The sequence below is a fragment of the Ursus maritimus genome, unplaced genomic scaffold, assembly GCF_017311325.1.
Source record: "Ursus maritimus isolate PB19 unplaced genomic scaffold, ASM1731132v1 scaffold_2, whole genome shotgun sequence".
Taxonomy (NCBI): domain Eukaryota; kingdom Metazoa; phylum Chordata; class Mammalia; order Carnivora; family Ursidae; genus Ursus; species Ursus maritimus.
Window position 1 is genome coordinate 26,858,929 of NW_024424452.1, and position 22,182 is coordinate 26,881,110.

General features: G+C 50.6%; 1 protein-coding gene across 1 annotated transcript in view; it reads left to right on the forward strand.

Moving 5' to 3' along the window:
* Positions 1 to 22,182, forward strand: part of MYH11 (myosin heavy chain 11) — a 113,412-nt gene that overhangs the window by 43,010 nt on the left and 48,220 nt on the right. Inside the window, exons 4-7 of the mRNA XM_040635288.1 lie at positions 4,569 to 4,596; positions 15,731 to 15,833; positions 19,604 to 19,696; positions 20,887 to 20,950. Coding sequence (XP_040491222.1) covers positions 4,569 to 4,596; positions 15,731 to 15,833; positions 19,604 to 19,696; positions 20,887 to 20,950 — 288 coding nt within the window. The remainder of the gene's footprint in view (positions 1 to 4,568; positions 4,597 to 15,730; positions 15,834 to 19,603; positions 19,697 to 20,886; positions 20,951 to 22,182) is intronic.

Sequence of the window (22,182 nt, forward strand, 5' to 3'; positions counted from 1 at the left end):
CCGCACAGGCCCGAGGCGCTGTGAGCGTTCCGGAAGGGGGAGCCACTGGGGGCATTGTGGGTGGTGGCTGTTTCTCTCTTCCGTGTCCTAAGCTTTGGGGTTACAGTGGTTTCCTCAAGAGCACTAAAGAGTATTCTTCCATCGACCACTTTTTGGTGAGATGAGGGAATGGTTATGCGTGCTCACAGCACAAACGTGAACAGGTTAAAAGCAGATGGAGTGAAAGTCGGTGTCCCTTCTCTTCTGCTTCTCAGCACTTGGACCCTCTCCTCAGGGACAACCACTGTGGGCTGCGTCAAGAGTGGTGGCTTCCCCATATAGCCAATGCATATACAAGTATTTGAGGGTGTGTGTTCATATGTGTGTATATGTGTACATGCATGTGTATAGATATCCTGCTAATTTTTTAGGGAGTACATGCAAGTTGGGGGTGGGGTGGAAGGGCAGAGAGGGAGAGAGAGAGAATCCCAAGCAGACTCCCTGCTCAGTGCAGAGCCCGACTCAGGCCTCGATCTCAGGACCCTGAGATCAGGCCCTGAGTTGAAATCACGAGTCAGACCCTTAACCGACTAAGCCACCCAGGCGTCCCTATATCCCTCTTTTTAAAACACAGAAGGCATATCGCTGTGTTTCCTAGCTATTTGTTTTTAGCTTAATGTATCTTCGACATTGTTTTGCATCATTGGGTAAACGTCTTCTTGGTTTTTTTTTACTGGCTGCCTCATGTGTCCTTCCATGTCTGTACCAGAATTTCAAATACTAGAAGTTGTTTGACTAGCTTGTCTTCAGTGGACGGACCAGGTCAATGGTTTGTGTCTGGTCTTTTGCTACTGCCGATGTGGTGGCAGTGACCGACTTAGGTGTCTGTCGTTAGACACAGGTGTGGGTGTTTCTGATGTGGATGCTTCTGGAAGGATATGGAGCAGCCAGGAATCGTAGCAGAAGATGGGGCTGTAGGTAAGGGTCAGTGCAGCTCGTCTAGAAGATGAGACTGTGTGGGGATGGAGTTCTGATGCAGAAGGAGAGCACTCCATCTCTCTCTCTTGTTCCTGGGGCCCTTCCCCTTGGCCTTCAGCTCAGGGGTCAGACTTGCCTGAACGGAGGGTCTCCACACTCCCTGAACGCGGCCCCTGCAGGCAGCTGAGGCCCGTCCTACCACCTCAAGGTGGAAAAAGTGAGAGCAAGAAAGAGGAATTAAATAGTCTTTTGGTACTTCTGCCTTTTGGTGTGAGGATTTGGCTCAACCAGGTCACCAGAATGTCCATCTGTAATCCGAGAGAAGAAAAGGAGAATTGATTGGAGGTGACACAGGGTCCATGGAACTTGCCCAATCATCTCATTCATCTTGCCTTGCAGTGGGCCGCATTTTCTTTATGTGATAGAACTCCCCCGTCCAGACGTGGTCATTACTATCCTCTCTATTCCCCAGTAACACACAGGAATGGCCTCCTCCAGTCCCATCCATCTGTCCCTCCATCCGTCCATCCATCCATCCATGTATCCATCCATCCATCCATGTATCCATCCATCCATCCATCCATGTAACAAATAGAGTTGAGCACCTACTATTTGCCAGGTACTGGAGATAAAAAAATTTTTTTAAAGATTTTATTTATTTATTTGACAGAGATAGAGACAGCAGCTAGAGAGGGAACACAAGCAGGGGGAGTGGGAGAGGAAGAAGCAGGCTCATGGCGGAGGAGCCTGATGTGGGGCTCGATCCCATAACACCGGGATCATGCCCTGAGCTGAAGGCAGATGCTTAACGACTGCACCACCCAGGTGCCCCATGGAGATAAAATGTTAAACAAAACATATAAGCTCCCACTTCCCCAGTAAAGCTTGCTTTCTAGTAGTATAGGGAGACAGACAATGTGGGCTCAAAGTGATGGTTCTTAGACTGGGTACGGCAGAGATGGTGACACAGATGTGTGGATTTGAGATCCCATTCTTAGGAAGTAGATCCTTCTATCCCAGAGGCCAATCCATGCCCCGGGGGAAGGAGGAAGTGTCATCTCTGAGGCTGAGGGACCAGGTAGGGGCCAGGAACAAGAGAAGGGAGCAGTCTGAACAAAGGCAGGAGTATGCTCAGGGGGGTCACTGGGGCATCAGAGTGAAGGACACGGGGTGCCAAGGCTGGGGAGGTGGGCCAGGCCAGTCATGGGAGGCCTTGGGTGCCATGCTGAGGAGTGTGGGCCTTATCTCAGGGCACTGGCCTTTTTTTAATTTTTATTTTTATTTTTTTTTTATTTTTATTTTTATTTTTTAAAGATTTTATTTATTTATTCAACAGAGATAGAGACAGCCAGCGAGAGAGGGAACACAAGCAGGGGGAGTGGGAGAGGAAGAAGCAGGCTCATAGCAGAAGAGCCTGATGTGGGGCTCGATCCCAGATCGCCGGGATCACGCCCTGAGCCGAAGGCAGACGCTTAACCGCTGTGCCACCCAGGCGCCCCTGGCCTTTTTTTTAAAATAAAGATTTTATTCATTCATTAGAGAGCACATAAGCAGGGGCAGAGGGAGAAGCAGACTCCCTGGCTGAGCAGGGAACCCGACACGGGGCTTGATCCTAGGACCCTGAGATCATGATCTGAGCTGAAGGCAGACGCTCAACCATCTGAGCCACCCAGGCGCCCCAGGGCACTGGCTTTTTAAAGACAGCTCTATTGGGCACCTGGGTGCTGCAGTCAGTTGAGCATCTGACTCTTGGTTTCTGCTCAGGTTGTGACCTCAGGGTCCTGAGATCGAGCCCCGCGTCGGGCTCTGCATTCAGCGTGGAGTCTGCTTGAGATTCTCTCTCCCTTTCCCTCTGTCCCTCCTGCTCCCGCTCTCTCTCTCTTTAAAATAAACAAATCTTAAAAAAATAAAATAAAGATGGCTTTCTTGAGATAAAATTTGAGTACCAAAAATTCACCCATTTTACAAGTAAACTTCAAAGATCTTTAGTAAACGGATAGACTTATGTCCGCATCACTATAATCCCATTTCAGAACCCCAGACGCCTATTTGCAGCCCCCCGACCCCCAGCCCCGGCGACCACTCATCTGCTTTCTGACTTCACGGATTTGCCTGCCCTGCATGTCTTGTGTAAATGCGGTCCTAGAATATGCGGCCTTCTGTGTCTGACTTCCTTTACTCAGCACAGTGTTTTTGAGGGTCATCCGTGTCACAGCCTGTGTCACTAGGACATCATTGTCTTTACGGCCATGGTATGAATCCAGCACGTACTGTTTATCTGCTCCCCAGGTGAGGGGTACTTGGGCCGTTTGCACTTTTTAGCTATGACGATAACACTGCTGTGAACGTTCATGGGCCAGTCTTGCGGGGACACATGCTTTCAGTCCTCTTGGGTCTTTTCCCAGGACTGGAGTGCTGGTCCGATGGTAGATTAATGTTGGACTTCTAAAGAAACTTCCAGAGTGAGAGAGTGTTAAGTTGCAGAGTGACTGGCAGCTCGGCGTGTCAGGAAGATCACTCTGAGAAGGGGTTGGAGGAGGACAGGACAAGATCTGGGGAGATCTTTGGAGAGGTGTAGATGAGAGGCCTGAGCACCAGGACAGCGAGGATGGAGGCAGGGAATGGATTTCAGAAACTCTGGTCACTTTAGCATTGCTCATCAGCAGATACGATGCTCTGATTTCTTGGTTATGGTTAATTCGTCAATGATTGAGGGTGTTGGTAACTCTCCCCACATCCCTGTAGGGCAGGGAATGGGTTCCAGACTCTGGCTCTACCCTCTGAGGCCACTTTAAGAGTAGAAGGTGATCAGTAATGTCTGCTTAATCACATTTAATCTCATGATGCCCTGTGTTCCCCAGCAGGGTTCTATGATCGTCAGCAACAGAGACCGACACAGCATTTTATCTAGGAAAGGAATGTATGCAGGATTGCCAGGGAGCTCACCGATGGGGTGGGAAGACTGGAGAGCCACCCTCAGAAATGGCAGGAATGGGCTTCTTGGGATCTGGGTGCAGGAAGTGAGGGCCCTAAGGCTCTGTCCACCCACGGTGCTTCCCCACCAAGACTGAATATGGTAGCAGGGGTGCGGCCAGAGGCATGTCTCCCAGAGGAACACAGGATGATGCTCTTCCCAGAAGAGGACATGCTAGGTTTTCAAACCCAAACTGTCCACTACCCTATATTCCAGGTGCAGGAACTGAGGCTCAGAGGGGTTAAGACCATTCACCCAAGGCCACAGAGCTGAGAAGTGGCTGAGTGGGACCCCAGTCTGTTCTGTCTGGCAGAGTGGGCTCCTGGGACCCCCCCCCCAAAGAGCTGGAGGGGCTGGAATGCCCACTGCCTTCTGAACTCATCAGGTGCCAGCATCTTCCTAGGGCTGCCTCCAGGACTTGGGGGAAGGGAGGAGTACCTACAGGAGCCCTGCTGTCCTCTCGGCTTTGCTCTTGTCCCCTGCATCCTGGGCAATGAGCCCAGTTGGCCCCTCGCCACCTTTGATGGGGCCAGTGTGCAGGAGCTTAGGGTGGGGGGCGGTGCTGGGGAGCAGACATCTCCAGACCCTCAGCTCTGAGCTAATACTAATTCATAGCCTTTTTTCTTTCTGTTCTCAGATCGAGAGGACCAGTCCATTCTGTGCACGTAAGTAGAGCTGTTTTTTCCTGTTTGTCTACAGTCGAGATCCAGCCTACTAAAGAGAGTGGTCCTTGAGGGCAGAACTCTTTGTTGACCTTTCCAGGCGTCTCGCTCGTATCTGGCATGGAGGAGATGCGCGCTTAGCATTTGCTGAACGGAAGTCCTCGTGCTGAGGCAGGCACACCCGAAGTGTTGGTGATCCCTGGTGCCATCTTGTTCTGTACCACCTGCCTTTCTAAAATGACCATTTATTGAGCACTTACTGCATGCTGGGCCCTGAACTCTTCACAGAATTGCATAACAGCTCTGTGTAGGTGGAGGACATCTCTGTTAGTGCGGAAATCTTGGCTCGTGTTAAGTTACTGCCCTAACACGTCACAGTGAGCGAGCACATTTGCGCCGTACTTAGTGGTTGGTGTCAGTGTCTTTGAAGACCTGAATACTAGTCAGAAGACGTTAACTCAATTTAGAATCATTCAGAGACTCTTCAATACTCAGAAAAAATCCCTCCTGTCGTGGGCAGAATAATGGGCCCCCTAGTGATCTCTGCATCCTGATTTCTGGAAGCTGTGAGTACGGCAGGTCACGTGGCCTGGGGGCGTGAAGGCTGCAGATGCTATTCAGTTTCCTAATCAGCAGACCTCAAACTAGGGAGATTATCGAGATCATCCAGACGGCCCAGTGTCGTCACAAGGTTCTTAAAAGTGGAAGTGGGAGCAGAACAGAGGGTCAGAGGGAGATGCAGTGTGAGAACTTGACCCGAGATTACTGGCTTTGATGAGGGAGGATGCCAGGGATGAGAACAGCCTCTAGAAGCTGGAAGAGCCAAGGAACTGGACTCTCTCCTAGAGTTCCCCGAAAGGAATACAGCCCTGCTGACACCTTGGTTTTAGCCCAGTGAGACCCATGTTGGACGCCTGACTTCTGGAACTGTGAGCTCATGGGTGCTGAGTTTGTAGAAACTCGTTTCAGGAGCAACGAGAAACTCATACCCTTCCCTCCCATCCTAACCCCTACACCACCCCCACCATCACTCCTTACTCAGATTTAATGGACCAGGCCTCCTGGTGGGTATAAGGCACCCTGGAGTGAGCCAAAAATAAACAGGACCCCTCTTCTCAAGACGGAAGACAGCACTGGGACAGTAATCACATTCTCGTCTTTTAGACTACTTGAATTTACTGCTTGGCCCTGTGAAGGTGTTATCTTTAAGGTGTTGCCTTGAACCACATACACATTTTTTTAAATCACTCAAGTAAATGTGTAATTACAAACTATGAAAATTACAAAGAATGAAACATGTAAGGAACTAGGAGAATGCACACATAGAAAGTGTTCTGATTGGGAAAACAAAAAAGGCCTCTCCAATGAAGTCATGTTTTTGGCAGAAATAGCAAAGAAAAAGGGCGAAGAGGTTCCAGCATGTGCAAAGGCCCTGGGGTCAGATAGAGTATGTTGTAATTAAGAAATTAAGAGGTCAGTTTGGCTAGAGTGTGTCCGCCAGAAGAAGACCCCCGTCTGGGAAGAGCCTTTCCAGGACCCAGGCTGGTGGCTTTTGTATTTAGCACATTGGTTTAGAGAAAAATATTTGCAGCCTGCCCATGCTGGCTCAACCCCTTGTAAGGCATGATCTTAAACTTTGTGACAAGGAGCCATCCCCTGGAAGAACTTGGGAGAAGAGTGTCAGGTGGGAAGCAGCAAGAGCAAATGTCCTGAGGTAGGGACCGTTTGCTTTTCGGGGAAAAGAGAAGGTTGGAAGCGCTGGTGCACAGTGGGGAAGGGGATGGGTAGGAAGATGTGGTCAGGGAGCCGACCGGCAGGACCTTGCAGACTGGGATGAAGGCGTAGAAAAGAGGTATATGAGATCTTTCTGACCGTTCAAGGAAGTTGGAAGGGCGGCCTGGGGACACACACTGGTGCTGTCAGGGTCTGGTCATGAGTCACCTGGATTTGCATGTCCCACTTGGGTTGCTCAGACTCTGGTCTCAGGCCATTGTCTTCTCCAGCTGCCTCCTGCCACCCTTCCCTGGGGCCCACATTGACTCTTGTAAAACTATAGGGTTTCCAAGGGGATTCCACTGGGCACCTCACCTATGGCCTGGCCAGAGTTTCCTCCCAAGCAGGCCTCCTACTTTGACCCCACCTCCCCTTATCCCTTCTGCTCTGTTTTTGAAGAAGAAACACTCCCTGATAAAAGCCTACAGGACTTTTTAAGGTGTTTTTGGTAATACGGTGCAATATCGAGGGGACACAGATATCTCAACAGGGCAGCGCTTGTGGTTCGGAGGTGGGGTCTTGGAGGCACAGGGCGAGGTCTGCTTTCCTGCCTCGCTGCATGCCAGCAGTTTGTTCTTGCGCAAGCTGGGTAAGTCTGCAAACCTCATTTTTGGCATCCGTAGAATGGGGATATCCGTTGGGAGGGTTGAAGGGGCAATGCTGGGGGAGAACGGAGCATGGGTCCTGGCACGCAGCCGGTGCCGCATCATTGTTGGCTGGTTGACAGATGGTGGCGTTTTGCTGGAGTTTTGTTGAGCCTTGCGGCTGGAGGCACCGTGGTGTTCAAGAGCAAAGCCCAGGCTTAGGAATCAGAATCCTGGCCGCAATAGAACCTCCCCTTCCCCTGATCCAAGGATCCCTGAGTTAGACCTCTGTGATTTCAGGCCAGGAGGAGCAAGCTGTGACCCATAGGCCAAATCCGGCCCTCTGTCTGTTTTTATAAATAAAGTTTTATTGGCACACAGCCACACCCATTCATTCCTGTGTGGCTTGTGGCTCTGTTTGCGCTACTATGGCTGAGTTGAGTAGGTGCAACAAATCATTTGTGCGCCTCAAGGGGCCCTTAACAGAAAAAGTTTGCTGACTCCCCAGCTTTAGGCAAATCAACAAACTTCTCTCCACTTCCTTTTATTCTTTTTTTTCCCTTCTACCACAAAGACAAAATAAATAATTTTTAAATTAAATTGAAATGTAAAATGCACATGAACACATACATTTAATTTTTTTGTAACTGTAAGAGTAAAGCAGATAAATACCTAGAGGTGAGCAGTAGGAAGAAGTTCACCCACAGCCCACTACCAAGCTTGACCCCAGTAAACCTTGGTGGAGCTCCTTCTCTCTCTCTTTTTTTTTTGCTAGTCAGTTTTAAACATAAACACGAACTCAATTGTGTGCATACATCTTTATCTCGTGCTTTTTTCCGCTTGACATTCCACTGACGTCACATTTCCGTGTTATTTACAAATATCCCTTTTGGAGGACCACTAACCCTCCGTGGAATTAGTGAAACACTTGACCAGACCCCAGGTATGAAGCTCTTAGGTCATTTTAAATTTTATCCTCAGGGCGCCTGGGTGACTCAGTCGATTAAGCATCTGCCTTCGGCTCAGGTCATGATCCTGGGGTCCTGGGATCGAACCCCATGTAGGGCTCCCTGCTCAGTGGGAAGTCTGTTTCTCCCTCTCCCTCTGCCTGCCACTCTCCCTGCTTGTGCTCTCTCTCTCTTTCAAATAAATAAATAAAATCTTAAAAAAAAATAAATTTTATTCCCAAGCAAATATATGATGACGTCCAACTTTGTGGGCAGAACTTCTGGGATTCCTCAGCTTCTGTCTTTGAGGATGGAAGTAGGATCCCAGACAGAAGTAGGGTCACAGAAGCATAGGTTGTGTCTGGTCTAAGTCTTCTGATTCCGGAGACTGGTGGAATCCAGAAATAACTCATGTTTCCCCAACCTCATTTGCCTGGCACTGTGGTTACAATTTTGGCTGTACGTGCACATTATTGTTAAATTATTATTATTCTTTAAGTGGAATCACTTTAAAAAATAGAATACTTTTGAAATGATTTTAGATTTACGAAAAAGTTGCCAAGATAGTGTAGAGAGTTCCCATATCCCACCTGCCAAGTCTTCGTTTCTCCTGATAGTGACACGTGACGTCACCACATTTGTCACACTAAGACAACAACATTGGTACGTCACTATCAAACTAGAGACCTTAGCTTTCACAGTTTTTCCACTAATGTCTTTCTGTTCCATGATCCCATCCAGAATAACATCTTGTCATCATGTCTCCCTAGGCTCCCCTTGGCTGTGACAGTTTCTCAGACGTTCCTTGTTTTTCATGACCCCTGACAGCTTTTTTTTTTAAGATTTTATTTATTTGACAGAGAGACAGAACACGAGCACGGGGAGGGGCAGCGGGAGAGGGAGAAGCAGACTCCCCGCTGAGCAGGGAGTCCCATGTGGGACTCGATCCCAGGACCTCGGGATCATGACCTGGGCCGAAAACAGACGCTTAGCCGACTGAGCCACCCAGGCGCCCCTGACCCTGACAGTTTTGAGGACTGACCAGGATTTAGCAGATCATCCTTCCATTTGGGTTTGTCTGATATGGTTCTCGGTTGTCAGACTGGGGTTATGGGTTTGGGGGAGAATGACGTGGAGGTGAGGTGCCTTCTACATCCCACTGTATCAGGCGGTACGTCAACCCACGTGACATCCAGATGACACGAACGTGACCTGTCCCTGGTGATGTTAAGCTTCATCACCTGCTTCGCATTCTGTCTGCTGGGTGTAGCCCTCATGTCTGAGCCAGTTCTGGCTTCCCTGGTCAGGTAATTTGGGGGACCGTGACTGCTTAAAACCATCCCAGGTACCCCCGGAGGGTGGGTCCTGCTAGACCTCTGTGGCTGCACCTCGGTTGCTGAGCGATGGTTCGGGGGTCTGACGGCCTGGCTTCACCCCGGAGACTCCTGACTCAGTGGCCTGGGGCGGAGCTGGGGAAAGCCGGGTTTTTATCTAGCCTGTCGGGCGCCTGGAAAGCAGGTGGGCCAGCCAGCAAGCCGGCAGGGATGGCAACACTCGTCGCAGGCATCTTTCCAGGGGACGCTGAAGGCACGGCTGATTCTGAACTGTCTACACCCACATTTGGCTTTCGGGGGGGTAGAGAGGGTGGTGTGGCTCTGGGGAGCCCCTGCTAACAGAGGAAGGGGCTCACGTGCCTCCCCTCTGCGGCCCATCTGGGAGCTCAGAAGGGGTGGGAAACATGAGCTGGGGGTCCTGGAGATCGTGGTGCACAATTTGCAGGGAGCATGTCGGATTCATCCCCCAGACGGCTGACCGCTGGGTGCAGGCCTTGTGCAGAAACACATCTGGGGTTACCTGGCACATGCCGGCGTTGGAGAGAGGGCCCCTGGGCTCAGCTCATGGGGAGCCTAGGCTAGGCTGGGAGTGCGCCCACCCTGGCACGGGGGTCCTCAGACTGTTAGCCAACTCTGCTGGCTGATGAAGTAAAGTGATGGGGGCTCTGGGGTCCCTTCGGCCCCTAAGTGATGCTCTGACAACACTTGGCTGCCCCAACCAAGGCAGCATGGGGTCATTTTGGCTCCAGAACAGTCCAGATTCTCATTTTAGGGGCAGTCAGTGAAGTAGAACAGAAGGGAGCCCAGGACTCAGCTCTGCCGTATTCTCACAGAAAGCCACCTACCCTGTCTGAGCCTCAGTTTCCTTGCCTGTAAAATGGACAGCTGCACCCGCCTCACAGGGCAGTTGTGAGGAACATGTGAGTTAATTCATGGAAAGCACTGAGCACAGTGCCTGATGATGTCATTTAACACTCAGTGAACATAATTGTTCATTGTTAGTTATTTTTGAAAGTCCAACTTCGCCCGCAGCCATGCTAAGCAAAAGCAAGGAGAAATGTATGGGGTGACAGACAATAAATCATATTCATGGTAAGCTATGTCCATGATTATCTTATCTTAATGCCTTTTTAGGCCTGGCTGGTAGATTTACAGCAAGCTGCTTACAGACATTCATTGTATCCCCAGATCAGGATTTACAAATGCTAATGCCTCGGAGAGGCTGGCAGGTAACAGAAAGGGGTGGATTAGGTCAGGGGTCACATTAGGGAGTGGTGGGGACTGTGGCAAACTGGAAAGCTCACACCCATTCGAGGGGCAGCTGCAATCCTGCCCCAGAGAACTTATGCCATGGGAGAATGCTGATACACCGTTCCCAGAACTAGTTGGGTTTTTTTTCCTCCCCAGGAGGATCCAGAACTCTGGGTTTTAGAAAACACAGTGGTTGCATTCTGCATGTGCTGGTCTGCCCTTGCTCTTTCCACTCAGCAGGGGATCTTGGAGTGCGTTCTGTCTGATCATGCAGAAACCAGCCTCCCTCCTTGAGAGGCTCAGAAAGGCTGTGTTTTATTTAACTACCCTCTGTGGATGGTAGCTGTGATTGTTTCCAGACTTTAAAAATATACGTTAGTATATATAAAGATATATATACAATCGATCCTTATTATTTCTTGATTCCATATTTGCAAATTCACCTACTTGCTAAAATGTATTTGTAACCCCCAACCAGGACGCTCAGAACCAGGAATGCTGATGACACGTGCATTCCCAGCCGAGGGGACCCTGCCTTTGTGTTTCAGCTCACGACTGGGTCCTTTACCTGCTAGATTTAGCACCGCACTGTGTTTTTATGGCTTTTCGTTAGTGATTTCGCTGTTAATACTGCACCCCAAGCATCAGGCTACCACCTGCATCTTGCAGGGCTCCGCTCCCCCTCTGGCTACCCACCGACAGCCGCCCCCTGACTCAGTTCCCCGTCATGCCACCTCGATACAGCCGTAGCAGACCCTTCGACAACCTTGATTACTTACTCATTTCCTTGGCTTGTGTCTGTCTCCCTCTCCTGGAATGTAAGCTCAGTGAGGGTGGGACAGTGTCCTCGTCCTCTAGCACACTGCCCTGTACATGGCCGGCACCCAGTGACAGGGCATTGGCTGTAGCCATTCAGCTTTTATTTGCAAATATGTCCATTTGCCCCCAAACCATCATCTGCTTAGCTCTCCTTATTAAATTTCATTGGGGCCATTGTCAAAATCAGCCAAAGTGACTTGAGGACCAACATGTTGATAGCAGGGTATGAGCTTTTAAAAATAATCAGGGGTCCAGGTAAGCCCAGCTGGGACTCATAATTTGCTGCAGATGATTCTGCCATCAGGAACCTGGGAAGTGAGTGAATGCAATGTTCCGAGCTGAGTCCTGTGGTCTAGCACGTAGTTCATACAGTGTGAACAAACAGGGGCCTAGGTGAGGCATGGAGAGGCCCTGGGCTGAGAGAGAGCTGGGTGTTCAAGGAGTAACCTGTATGTGACGAGGGGCTGGATTAAAAGGGAAGGGGGTGGTGGGGCAGGAGGTCAGAGGGAGGTGGGGGGGGTCTTCCGGGCCCCGGGGAGGATTTTGAACTTTAATCTAAAATGGACAGGAAGGGCACCTGGGTGGCACAGTGGTTGGGCATCTGCCTTCGGCTCAGGGCGTGATCCCAGTGCGCTGGGATCGAGCCCCACATCAAGCTCCTCCGCTATGAGCCTGCTTCTTCCTCTCCCACTCCCCCTGCTTGTGTTCCGTCTCTCGCTAGCTGTCTCTATCTCTGTCAAATAAATAAATAAAAATGTTTAAAAAAATAAAATAAAATAAAATGGACAGGAAAGCGTGGAGAGACCACAGCCAGGGGTCGGCAAACTCTGACCAGTGGGCCAAATGTGGCTCTTTGCTGTTTTTTGTAAATAAAGTTTTATTGGCACGCGGCCGTGCTTGTTTTCCTGCTACAATGGCAGAGCTGAGTAGTTGGGACAGAGAACACATGACCCGCAAAGCCTAAAGTATTTACTGTCTGGCTCTTTACAGGAATGGTTTCCGGATTCCTGGCTTGTACAGTGGAAAAATGGGATAGCATTTATGTTTTAATAGTAGTATGAATGTTGAAGATACTGATATGAACAGAATATAAACATTATATAAGCATTATAAGTATTAATGCAAACATTAGGGAAGAAATGGTTGTAAGTAATGATAGCTCACCTTTTGGTACACCTGCCATTGTTCTAAATATTTTTATACATGTTCACTTATTTAATCCTTGTAACAATCATGCAAGTGCGTTTATTGTACCTAGCTTGTAGATAAGGAAACCAAGGCATGGGAGTAGTTAAATGACCTGCCCAAGGTCACACAGGTCACGGACAGAGCAGGGATTTGAACTCAGACAGTCTCGTCTTGGGGCCCAATGAGCTATTCCGCTGATCGGTGCTGTAGGGGAAGGAGGCATTGCTCCTGCCTAGAGGGCAGCGTTCAGAACAGAGGCGATGCTTATCTGGGCTTTGCAGGGTGTGTAGGAGTTGGCAGCGCACTTGCTTGAAGACCTCACGCAGGCTACAGGTGCGGGAGTCCCATGAGGACCAGGGACTGAACAGCGCTGAAACCCAGAGCTAATTTGGCTTTGCTGCCAAGGGCAGACCACGGGCTGAAATGGACTTGTAAATGGTGTTAATGGTGTTCAACCCTGGGACCCGGGACCAGCCACATGATGTGTAAAATCATGCAAAATGAAAATGCAGAGCCCTTTATTCAAAAAGTATTAAGAATTTCAGGATGGCAACTTGAGAGCGTGAAGTCAAGCACAGGGCCCTCCCATGAAGCTGGCCCAGCTGGGGTTAAAGCGCCCATTGCGTTTGGGGCAGGACTTGGCAGTGGGGGGAGTACAAGGCCAGGAGGCCTTATATGGTCATGAGGAGGGAACTGGGCACCAAGTTCCCTACAAAATAGGACAGAGGTTTCGGGTGTGCCGATCAGGAAGGCATCTTCACCTCCGGAGTTCAGGGGTCAGAAAAGCAAAGATATTAACGTTTCTAAAGCAGCCCCGAGCACATCAATCTTCAGACACCCGTGGGCCTGGAGCCCTGGAGTTTTCTTTGGCACAACCTCCCAGGACAATTTATTTTTATCAATAAAACTTGGAAACTTTTGAGCCAAGCAGCCCACATGGGGAGAAGCAGATTCCCAGAGTATACGTCCCACTTCCCCTCCCTCCTAAGGTCGAAGGCCAGGGCCACAGTCATGGACGTGCCAATATCTTTGTTGTAAGAGAAGAGGTAGGAGAGGCTGAAAACAAAGGTGGGAAATGAGATTATTGTGGGAAAGGGGACGATCTGGGGATCTGAACACTGTGTGTACTGTCTTAGATCTGGATAGGTTCAGGATCACCTATAAAGGTGGCTTCCCACACTCAGGTATTTTCTCCTTTCTCTTACTCTGGTCAGAACCTGCCCCTTCAGTCTGAGGTGATATATGTCAAGCTTTCTGATGTTAGCCTGATGGAAGTAATTCATACTAAGGTGTAAATGACTGAATGGTTTGGTTCATTGGTTCCTTTAGCCTTAGAAAGAAAGTTCCTGGAGGGGTGGGTCTGTGTTGTGGAATGACTAGGCAGAATATAGTAGAAAGTGTCCTGATTGCATTGGAATCACAGACCTGACTCAGTTCTGACTGTGCCTTTGCCTCACTGTGTGACCTAGGGCAAGTTGCTTACCCACTCTGGGCCAGAGTTCCTCTTTTGTAATAACTGGGAAGTGGTTCATCCTACTTTCAGGATTGGGGGAGAGAAGCTAAAGGAGATAATGCATGTGAAACAATTAGCATGGGGCCTCTCCTCCCCTAAATTCAACTCTCTCCTTAAAATTAAAAAAAATTTTTTTTTTTTTTTTTTTGGTTTGGACTCTATTTGCCCCTCAAGAAATAGGGATAATCGACTCCATGGTTCCCCATTCACAAAGTGCCTCTGAGGCTACATGAAATGATGTGGCCACTGGGATAAAGGCCATTAGGAAGAGGGAGAGGGCAATGCTAAGCCTGACGTTCCTGGAGATCACACACTTGATGTCCAGACATCGGGGCCCACTGCACTAGGTCCAGAAATTCAGGGCACGTGTTTCTTTTTTAGCCATGAGCAGAGTTGTTAACGGGTGCTTGGCAGGACAAATTAATTTCTTTCTTTCCTAATTAGGAAAAAGAGCAGGGACCGCACTAGGGCTGTGGCACTGATTCAGCATGGAGAACCTTGAGCTGACCTCACGGTAGACACATTCTTTTCCAGACTTCAAAAAAAATCATCTCTTGCATTGCAGGAGATTCACTGAGCTCAGAAAATGAGAGAGTCTAGCAAATAAAGGAAAAACAAAAGAAGAAGATGTGAGGGGAGGATGAGAAGGGAAGAAAGTTTTGGTTGAGGCCCTGTCCTTCCAATTCACCAGGAAGCCCGGCAGTCAGAGTCAGCATCTGGAACCCTCAGATGCAGCAAGCCCACCATGATGATCTTTGGTAGCCAAGAGAGGCAGGTTTCAAGAAGGCCATTTGATTAAAAAAAAAAAAATCTGCCGTATTGTAGGAGTGCTGTTTTGAAAAGACAGACAATGCTCTGCCGATCTAAATATATCAGTCATTTACACTTGAGCGTGAATTACTTCAACCAGGTTTATCCTCTGATATTTGACTCAGATCATTAGCTAGCCACCTTACAATCAGAGTGGGCTTCTCCAGAGGATGAAGGGACTTATATCTGCCCAATGGCGGGTAGGATAATCTGTAAGGGAAGCTTCTAAAACTTTTACCTTAGAGTCTTATACTGTAAGAGGTACCTATTTCCTTCCTGGAAGGTTGCCCTTTGCCTGATCTTTCTTTCTGTCAACTGAGCTAACAATGTCTTAAAAGTAGATGACTTGCAGAGAAACTATTCTGTGTGGTACTATAATGATGGATTCATGTCATGTTATGTGTGTCCAAACCCATAGAAAGTCCAGCACCAAGCGTGAACCCTGGTTTAAACTGTGGACTGTGGGTGATGATATGTCAGCATATGTTCCTCGATGATAACAAATGCACCACTCTGGTGGGGGAGGGGCTGGTCGTGGCGGAGGCTGTACACGTTGAGGGACGGGGGATAGAGGAACTCAGTGTTCTTTCAGCTCACCTTGCTGTGAACCTGAAACTGGCCTAAAAACAATAAAGTATCTTAAACAAAAAGTAGATAACTCCAAATAAACCTAAGTTTGGACCTTGGTAGGAAAAGTCAGTTTTTCTCTTTTACTCTTTTCATCTGAATCCTTTCCTGCGCCGTACACTGAGGTGGCGGCTAGCGTGTGTGGCCCCGTGTAGCTCTGTGCCAGTGGCATGACCTTGGACGAGTCGCTTCCCCTCTGGGAGCCTAACTTGCCCTACCTGGCAAAGGGCCTGGAACTGTAGAAAGAGGGTAGGCTTCTTTCCAGTGGCTCACTGTTCCCGTGTCTTTCAGGGGGGAGTCCGGAGCCGGGAAAACGGAAAACACCAAGAAAGTCATCCAGTACCTGGCCGTGGTGGCCTCCTCCCACAAGGGCAAGAAGGACACGAGCATCACGGTGAGTGCAGCTCTTGTCAGTGGCCGAGCCATAGTGCACGGGTCTCTGGGCTCCACTGGGAGGCCCGGGTCCACGTTTCACGGGCCCCTTGCCCGACAACTCATAGGAGGGGTCTTTTTCCAGCTGGGTGAGCCCTTTCAGTCCGCCTCAGGTGGGATCATCATCCTGAGGGGTCCTGTTTCATGACGTGGGACGGGCCCTCTCCTGCCACAGGGAGGAGTCTTGCTTCAGTCAGGGCTTCCCAATAGTGGTGCCGCTGTCATTTCGGACCAGAGAATTCTGTGGTGGGGCTGCCTTATGCAGTGTAGGATTTTAGCAGCATCCGGGCCTTTCCCGCACAAGATGCTCATAGCAACTCCACTACCCAGCTGTGACAGCCAAACGCGTCTGTAGGACCGCCAGGTGTCCCCTAGGGCACCCTGATTGAGAATCACCCTGTCAATGGGTCTCTATAAACTCCCTAGAACTGAGACACACCTGTCACTCCTCCATGTGCCCCTCTGACTGGGACCCCAGGGGACGGGAATATCAGTGTCACTCAGCTATGAGCTTTGGTCCAGTGCAGTGACCGAGCATCACCTGTGTGCGGGGTGACATGGGATGGGGCCCAGCTGTGAGTCCGAGCGATGCTGTCCTTCAATTCCCCGGGCTTCCAGACGGTGAGAGATCACTGTCAAATAGTCATATAGATAAACCCACACTGATGCAGTCTGAGGGCTTGGAAGGAAAAGAAAAGCAAGTTTCTAGACTCATCCCTCCTGGGGTCCATCCCTCTCTTCCTCCTCCTCCGTCTTAGCCCTACCTCATCTGTCCCAGAGGAGGGGACACGCAGTGGGGCTGCTTGAAGGACTTGCCAGCGTCTCTGTTGGAAGGTCTGGGGCTGGGGAGATGGCAGCGTGGAAGCCTGAAGACAGCTCGGGGGTCTTGCTGTCTAGACCTCTCAGAGGGCTCCGGAGCCGTCCCAGAGACAGCTTGGCTGGGGCGGGCGGCGCCCGTGGCTCCAACCCTCCTCCCTCCAACAAATGCAGGAAATCCAGCATTTCCACGCTGTCTCTGGCCCGGTGTGTAGGAACACATAATCCTAGGTTAAGTTTACACGGCCGTTAAACGTTGCTTCCCGCTGCCTCTTCTTTCCCTGTAATAGTCAACATAAGACATAATAATACTTAATCGTGACTGATCTCTACCAAGGGCCTAGGATGGGCCGGACACTTCTTTCTCTGCCCCTGCAAGCCCGACTCGGATGGTATCTCATTGATCACGTGTCAAAGAGCCCACCTTGGCCCCCGCAGTGGGAAAAACTTTTGAAATATCTGAGTCCCTGAGAAATTCTTCAAAGGAACGAGCAAAACGGCAAAGGACAGGAATCAAAGGAGAGTTCCCCCCCCCCTGCCCCGCTGCCCAATTACCTTGGGGAATCCAGGCTGTCTTGGGGGGGGGGGGTTGCAATCCTAATTCTCCAGCCCCGGACGTGCGCGCGATTGGAATGACACTGACGTTTGTTTTATACTGTATTGTTCAACCACAGCAAGGCCCAGCTCTTGCCTACGTGAGTAACTGGGAGTGTTTTCCTGGTGTGTACGGGAGGCACGGAGTGTACTTAGAACTGCATGCCCCTGTTGCACCACTGAGTCCCGTCGCTGATGGTAGAAGAGGCGGGGGCCCCGAGTTTTCACAGCCCAAACCGACCAGCTCACCAAAGTACCGTCCGGCTGGGGGGTCCGAGGCCAGCGCATGGTGTGGGGGCCCATGAGCCAGCCCCGGGACCCCCATTGGAATGTTCCAGGTTGTCCTCCAGCCTGGAATGGAATTCCCCAGTTCAGAGTGAATCCCCCCCCGCCATTCCCCCCAATGCATCCACCACCGGTACCCCCGACTGGACCGCCCTAGAAACGTCTGTCCCACCTGGTTGAGCGTTTTAGGACACTCTGGCCCTGAAGCTTCCCTGGCTTGATTGACAGTTAATGGCACTGCTGTGGCCTGCCTCCCTCCCTCCTCCCTGCCATCATCCCTACGTTTCTCCCCTGAGCCCTGTCCCCTGCGCACTGGTGTGTCCTCGTGCATGTGTGTGCAGTGCGTGTCTGTCTTTGCATGCCGGTTGCTTGACCCAAGGCTCCGGAAACAGGAGACTTGGAGTTTGCGATGCACTAGCTTTGGTGGCATGGTAAGGCCCCAGCTATGCAACACCCAACGGGGTCCTGCCTGGACCTCCGCAGATGTAAACTCATCTCTAACGCAGAGCTTGGGGGGGTGGGGGCTGGCGTATGGGTCGCATTCTGCAAGAGATCCTCAGAGGTCCTAGCATGTGCTAGGATCACACTCAGTGCATCTTAGTGAGACCCTGGGAGGCCATGTCCATGGGTGGATCAGAAGGAGAATCAGGATTCTTCTTTGGGATCTGCTCCTGTGTGACCCTGGCCAAGTCACTTAACTTCTTTGAGCCCCAGTCTCATCATCCAAACAATGAGTGCTTGGGACCAGATGTCCAGGTTTACAGCTCTCCTGAGAAGGTCTTTTGGTCCCATCAGCTGGAATTCCCATTCTAGAAAGGGAACCTTTTTTGGGGGATATTGGTACCCCAAGTTTGTGTCGACAGAAGTAATCCCTTTAGCCTTCTTCCCACCAGCCAAGGGAAGCCCTTTGCCCTCCTTGCACATTCCCGCAGGTCCCTGTTATGGGGATTCTTCTTGGGCCCGGGATTTTCACAGAGGTGACACCTTCATTTCATCTTTGGGGAGCTGCAGAGGAGCAGGGCCTGGGGAGGCACAGACACAGAAATAAGTAGCAGCTTCCTGTCCCCTTTAGGGACAGCTACCCGTAATGCCCTCCTGGAGGACAGAGGCACAAGGGGAGAGCTGTGCGCTTGCACTCCCTTCTAGAACTGTCCCCAGCTTCTTTTTAGCCCTGCCCTGCTGCCCTGGGGAAAGGGACAGGGAATTCAAGAGGGAACAAGGAGGAAACCTGAGGTCCAGCACTTCCCAGGGGAGGCCACTGGGCCAGTCTGCAACGCCATGTTTTGGGGCTGGGCAGAAGCAGCTCATCGCTTTCCTGGCATGACTTACCTCGTTGGCCCTTTTCCTGCCATGATTAATCACATGACCGCGTTTGTGCACAGGAGCCCCCTCAGAGGGGGCCGGTGGGCTGTGTACAGTCTCAGCTGCTTTTAACCTGATGAATGGAGCTCAGGCAACCTGCTTTGAAGCTTTGTTTGCAGTCGGTTAAGAGTATTCCCGGTGGGTTTTGTGCATTCCTTATTTTTCTTCCATAAAGACTTCAGAAAACTAGTCCCGAGAAGAAAACGTGCAACATTAAAAAAAAAAAAAAAATCACACAAACTGTCAGGAGAAGGATTGTAGTGCTTAGCTTGAGGACAGCTGCTTGTTAACCGTGAGCAGCAGCGGGACTGCCATAGACAGCAGCGCAGGTTGTGCACTGCACAGCTCCAGGGAGCACAATTCATTACGATATAAATGACATCCTCAACATTGTGAAGTGGTTCTCAGTGAAACGATGTTGGATAGATGAGCAAACCCTTGTCAGAAAGAGGCCTTTCTAGGGAACAGATGTCCTAGCTGTCAGAGAGCCCGGCTGGTTGCTTCTGTTCTGAAATCCTTGAGTACATCTGGACATTAGCATTGCAATCTCAAACAGGGTAGGAGATAGGAGAGGACCTGTAGGCTAAGGGCAGAGTTTTGGGATGCCCTCGTCTAGGGCAGAACTGTCACTACCTGGGTTACTTTCTCCACTAACTAGATGTGAATGAATTTTAGGGTGAGCTGGAAAAGCAGCTTCTGCAAGCAAACCCGATTCTGGAGGCTTTTGGCAATGCCAAAACGGTCAAGAACGACAACTCTTCACGATTCGTAAGTAGCAAAACGCCTGTGGTGTCCTCTCCTGCCTGGGAACGCAGACTCTGCATGTGCAGGGAGCCTGAACCGGAACGGCTGGACGTGTGTCCCTCGACAGCACTGTGCTCTGTATCTTCAGTCCTGTCGTGACCTTACAGGGCTGCCAGGGCTCCTGCCACACATCCCTTCATTCATTCATTCCTTCATTCACTATTCACTCAATAGATGTCCATTGAGCATCTGCTGTATACTAAGCACCTGTTAGGCATTTGACATTTATTCGATAAATACTTATGGAGCACCTAGTAGGTGCCAAACACTTAATACTCATTTACTCAGCAAAACACGAATTGAGCACCCACTATGTACTAGGCACATACATCCTCCAGCAAGTATTTATTAGGCACCTACTGTGTATGATCATTCATAAACTGTTATATGCACCATCCTCTTGCTTTTTCCTTTGCTCAGTTTTTATTAAGCACCTGCTGTAGACCAGACCCTGAGCCAGGCTCACAGGATTGTAGCAAACAAATCAGAAGCGGTTCCAGCCTCCGTGAGGTCTAGTTGGGAGGTGAAGGTCAATGAGGCAGAAGGTGCCACCTTCCCACACACACTTCCCCAGACTCCAAGGGGCTCCCTTTCTCACTTGAGCCTCACGGGGGCAGGAGAGCCCTGAAAGCGGGTGGTCAATCACACGAAGATGTGGTTCCGTGTCCCAAAGAGGAGGCTTGATTCCCAGCTGGGTGACCTTGAGCCTGGAGGAGCGTGGCGGGGCCAGCATGCTTCTGAGCAGGGGGCAGGGAGGGAGCCCTCCAGCCCCAAAACTTGTCCTCACCATGGCTCTACCTCTTAGGAGCACTGGCCCATTGGGCGGCTCATACTGCCTCTCTCAGCCTCAGTTTCCTCACCTTTAAAATGGGGATGACCATGACCAGCTGAGGAGCATTGCAAGAGCCAAATGAAATTGTTTCACGAATGTTTTATAAGTTCCTCTGTGGCTCTCAGGCCCGGAATCATCCCAGCTCAGCAGATGGTGGTTCTTTCTGACATGCTGACCTGTGAGGTTCTGGGTGTTTGCAAGAAACTCTGTCCCCCCAAGATCTCCAGTTGCCCCTGGACATCTCTCTCTCCACTTGCCTGCAGTGCGGGGGTGAGGGGCTGAGGCTGGGGAGACCCCCATGAATGTGTTTTCCTGTTGGCAGGGCAAATTCATCCGCATCAACTTCGACGTCACCGGTTACATCGTGGGAGCCAACATTGAGACGTGTATCCTTTACTGAGCCTCGGTCACACGGGACCTGCCCCCCAACCCACCTCCTGCCCCAAGCCTGAGAGGCCCCAGAGAGGTGGCCGAGCGGCCCCTCTCTCCCCAGGCTCTTGGGTTCTTTCCAGAACAGATCTGCCCTGAGGCCGTTGTCTCTTGACAGCAGGCACTGAGGTGTGGTGGTCACACAAACGTGAGCCCCAAACAGCCTGCGTTTGATTCTGGGTTGACCCCTCCTTAGCTGTGTGACCTTGGGCTAATTACTCAACCTCTCTGTGCCTCGTCGGTGAAATGGGAGTGATAACAGTACCGCAGCAAATGTTAGCTCCTTAAATTCACACAGAAGAACCAGGCTCTACGTGACTATATGGAAACGGGCAAAACGCTAACAGCTGAGGCCCTGGGGGAGGAACATTTCTTTCCTGTGCCCCCAGGGCCCCTGGATTACACTGTGTCCAACCACGCAGGGTGGTTTTTGCCCTCAAGGCCTCTGACAATACAGGTCCACAAATTCTGAACTCCAGTAACTTCTAAAACCGAAACTCAGCTGATGGTTAAACCTGCCGAGCCCCCAAGAGCCTGTTTGTAATCTCTCTAGTCCCCTTAGGAGAACAGGGATGTCCTTTGCCGCGGGAGTAACCGTGGGCTCCCTTGGCACCATTGAGAGTGTCCTATGACACTCGTATAGGGTATCCTCAGTGGTCTCTCCAAAATCTAGCAAACTCTGAACCTCTTCCAGCTCAAGAGTTGGGAAAAAAGATTGCAGAACTTCCGGATTTTGATCATTAGCCTAACGCAGGGGTGCTGTGTGCTGGACACCAGCCTGGGCCCTTGGCACACAGTATCTCATTTAATTCCAGCCCAACTTGGGGATGTGGGGATGCTGTCTTTGCAGAGGACCCGGCCGTGGCCGGAGCTTCTGCTGGGAGGCTGACGAGCAGGCCTTGGGCACTGGCGGGCCAGTGGAATTCTGATTCTTTAGACATAAAGGAACAGCCTCCTGTTTGTTTCGGAGGAAGCAGGCCCCAGGCCCCCAACCAGCCCGGCCGCTCTGAGACCAGTTGCCCGCTATGGGCTGAGACCCCCACGATCTTGGGGCTGCATGGCCCGCCCACCCAGGGAAGATTCTGTCCTACAGCCCATTCTCAGACCCCTGCACATACTTCTCAGCTGTTCATTTCGTATGTTCATGGCAAGTCCCAGGCAGAGACCCCTCCCTGTGGCCTCAGCTTCT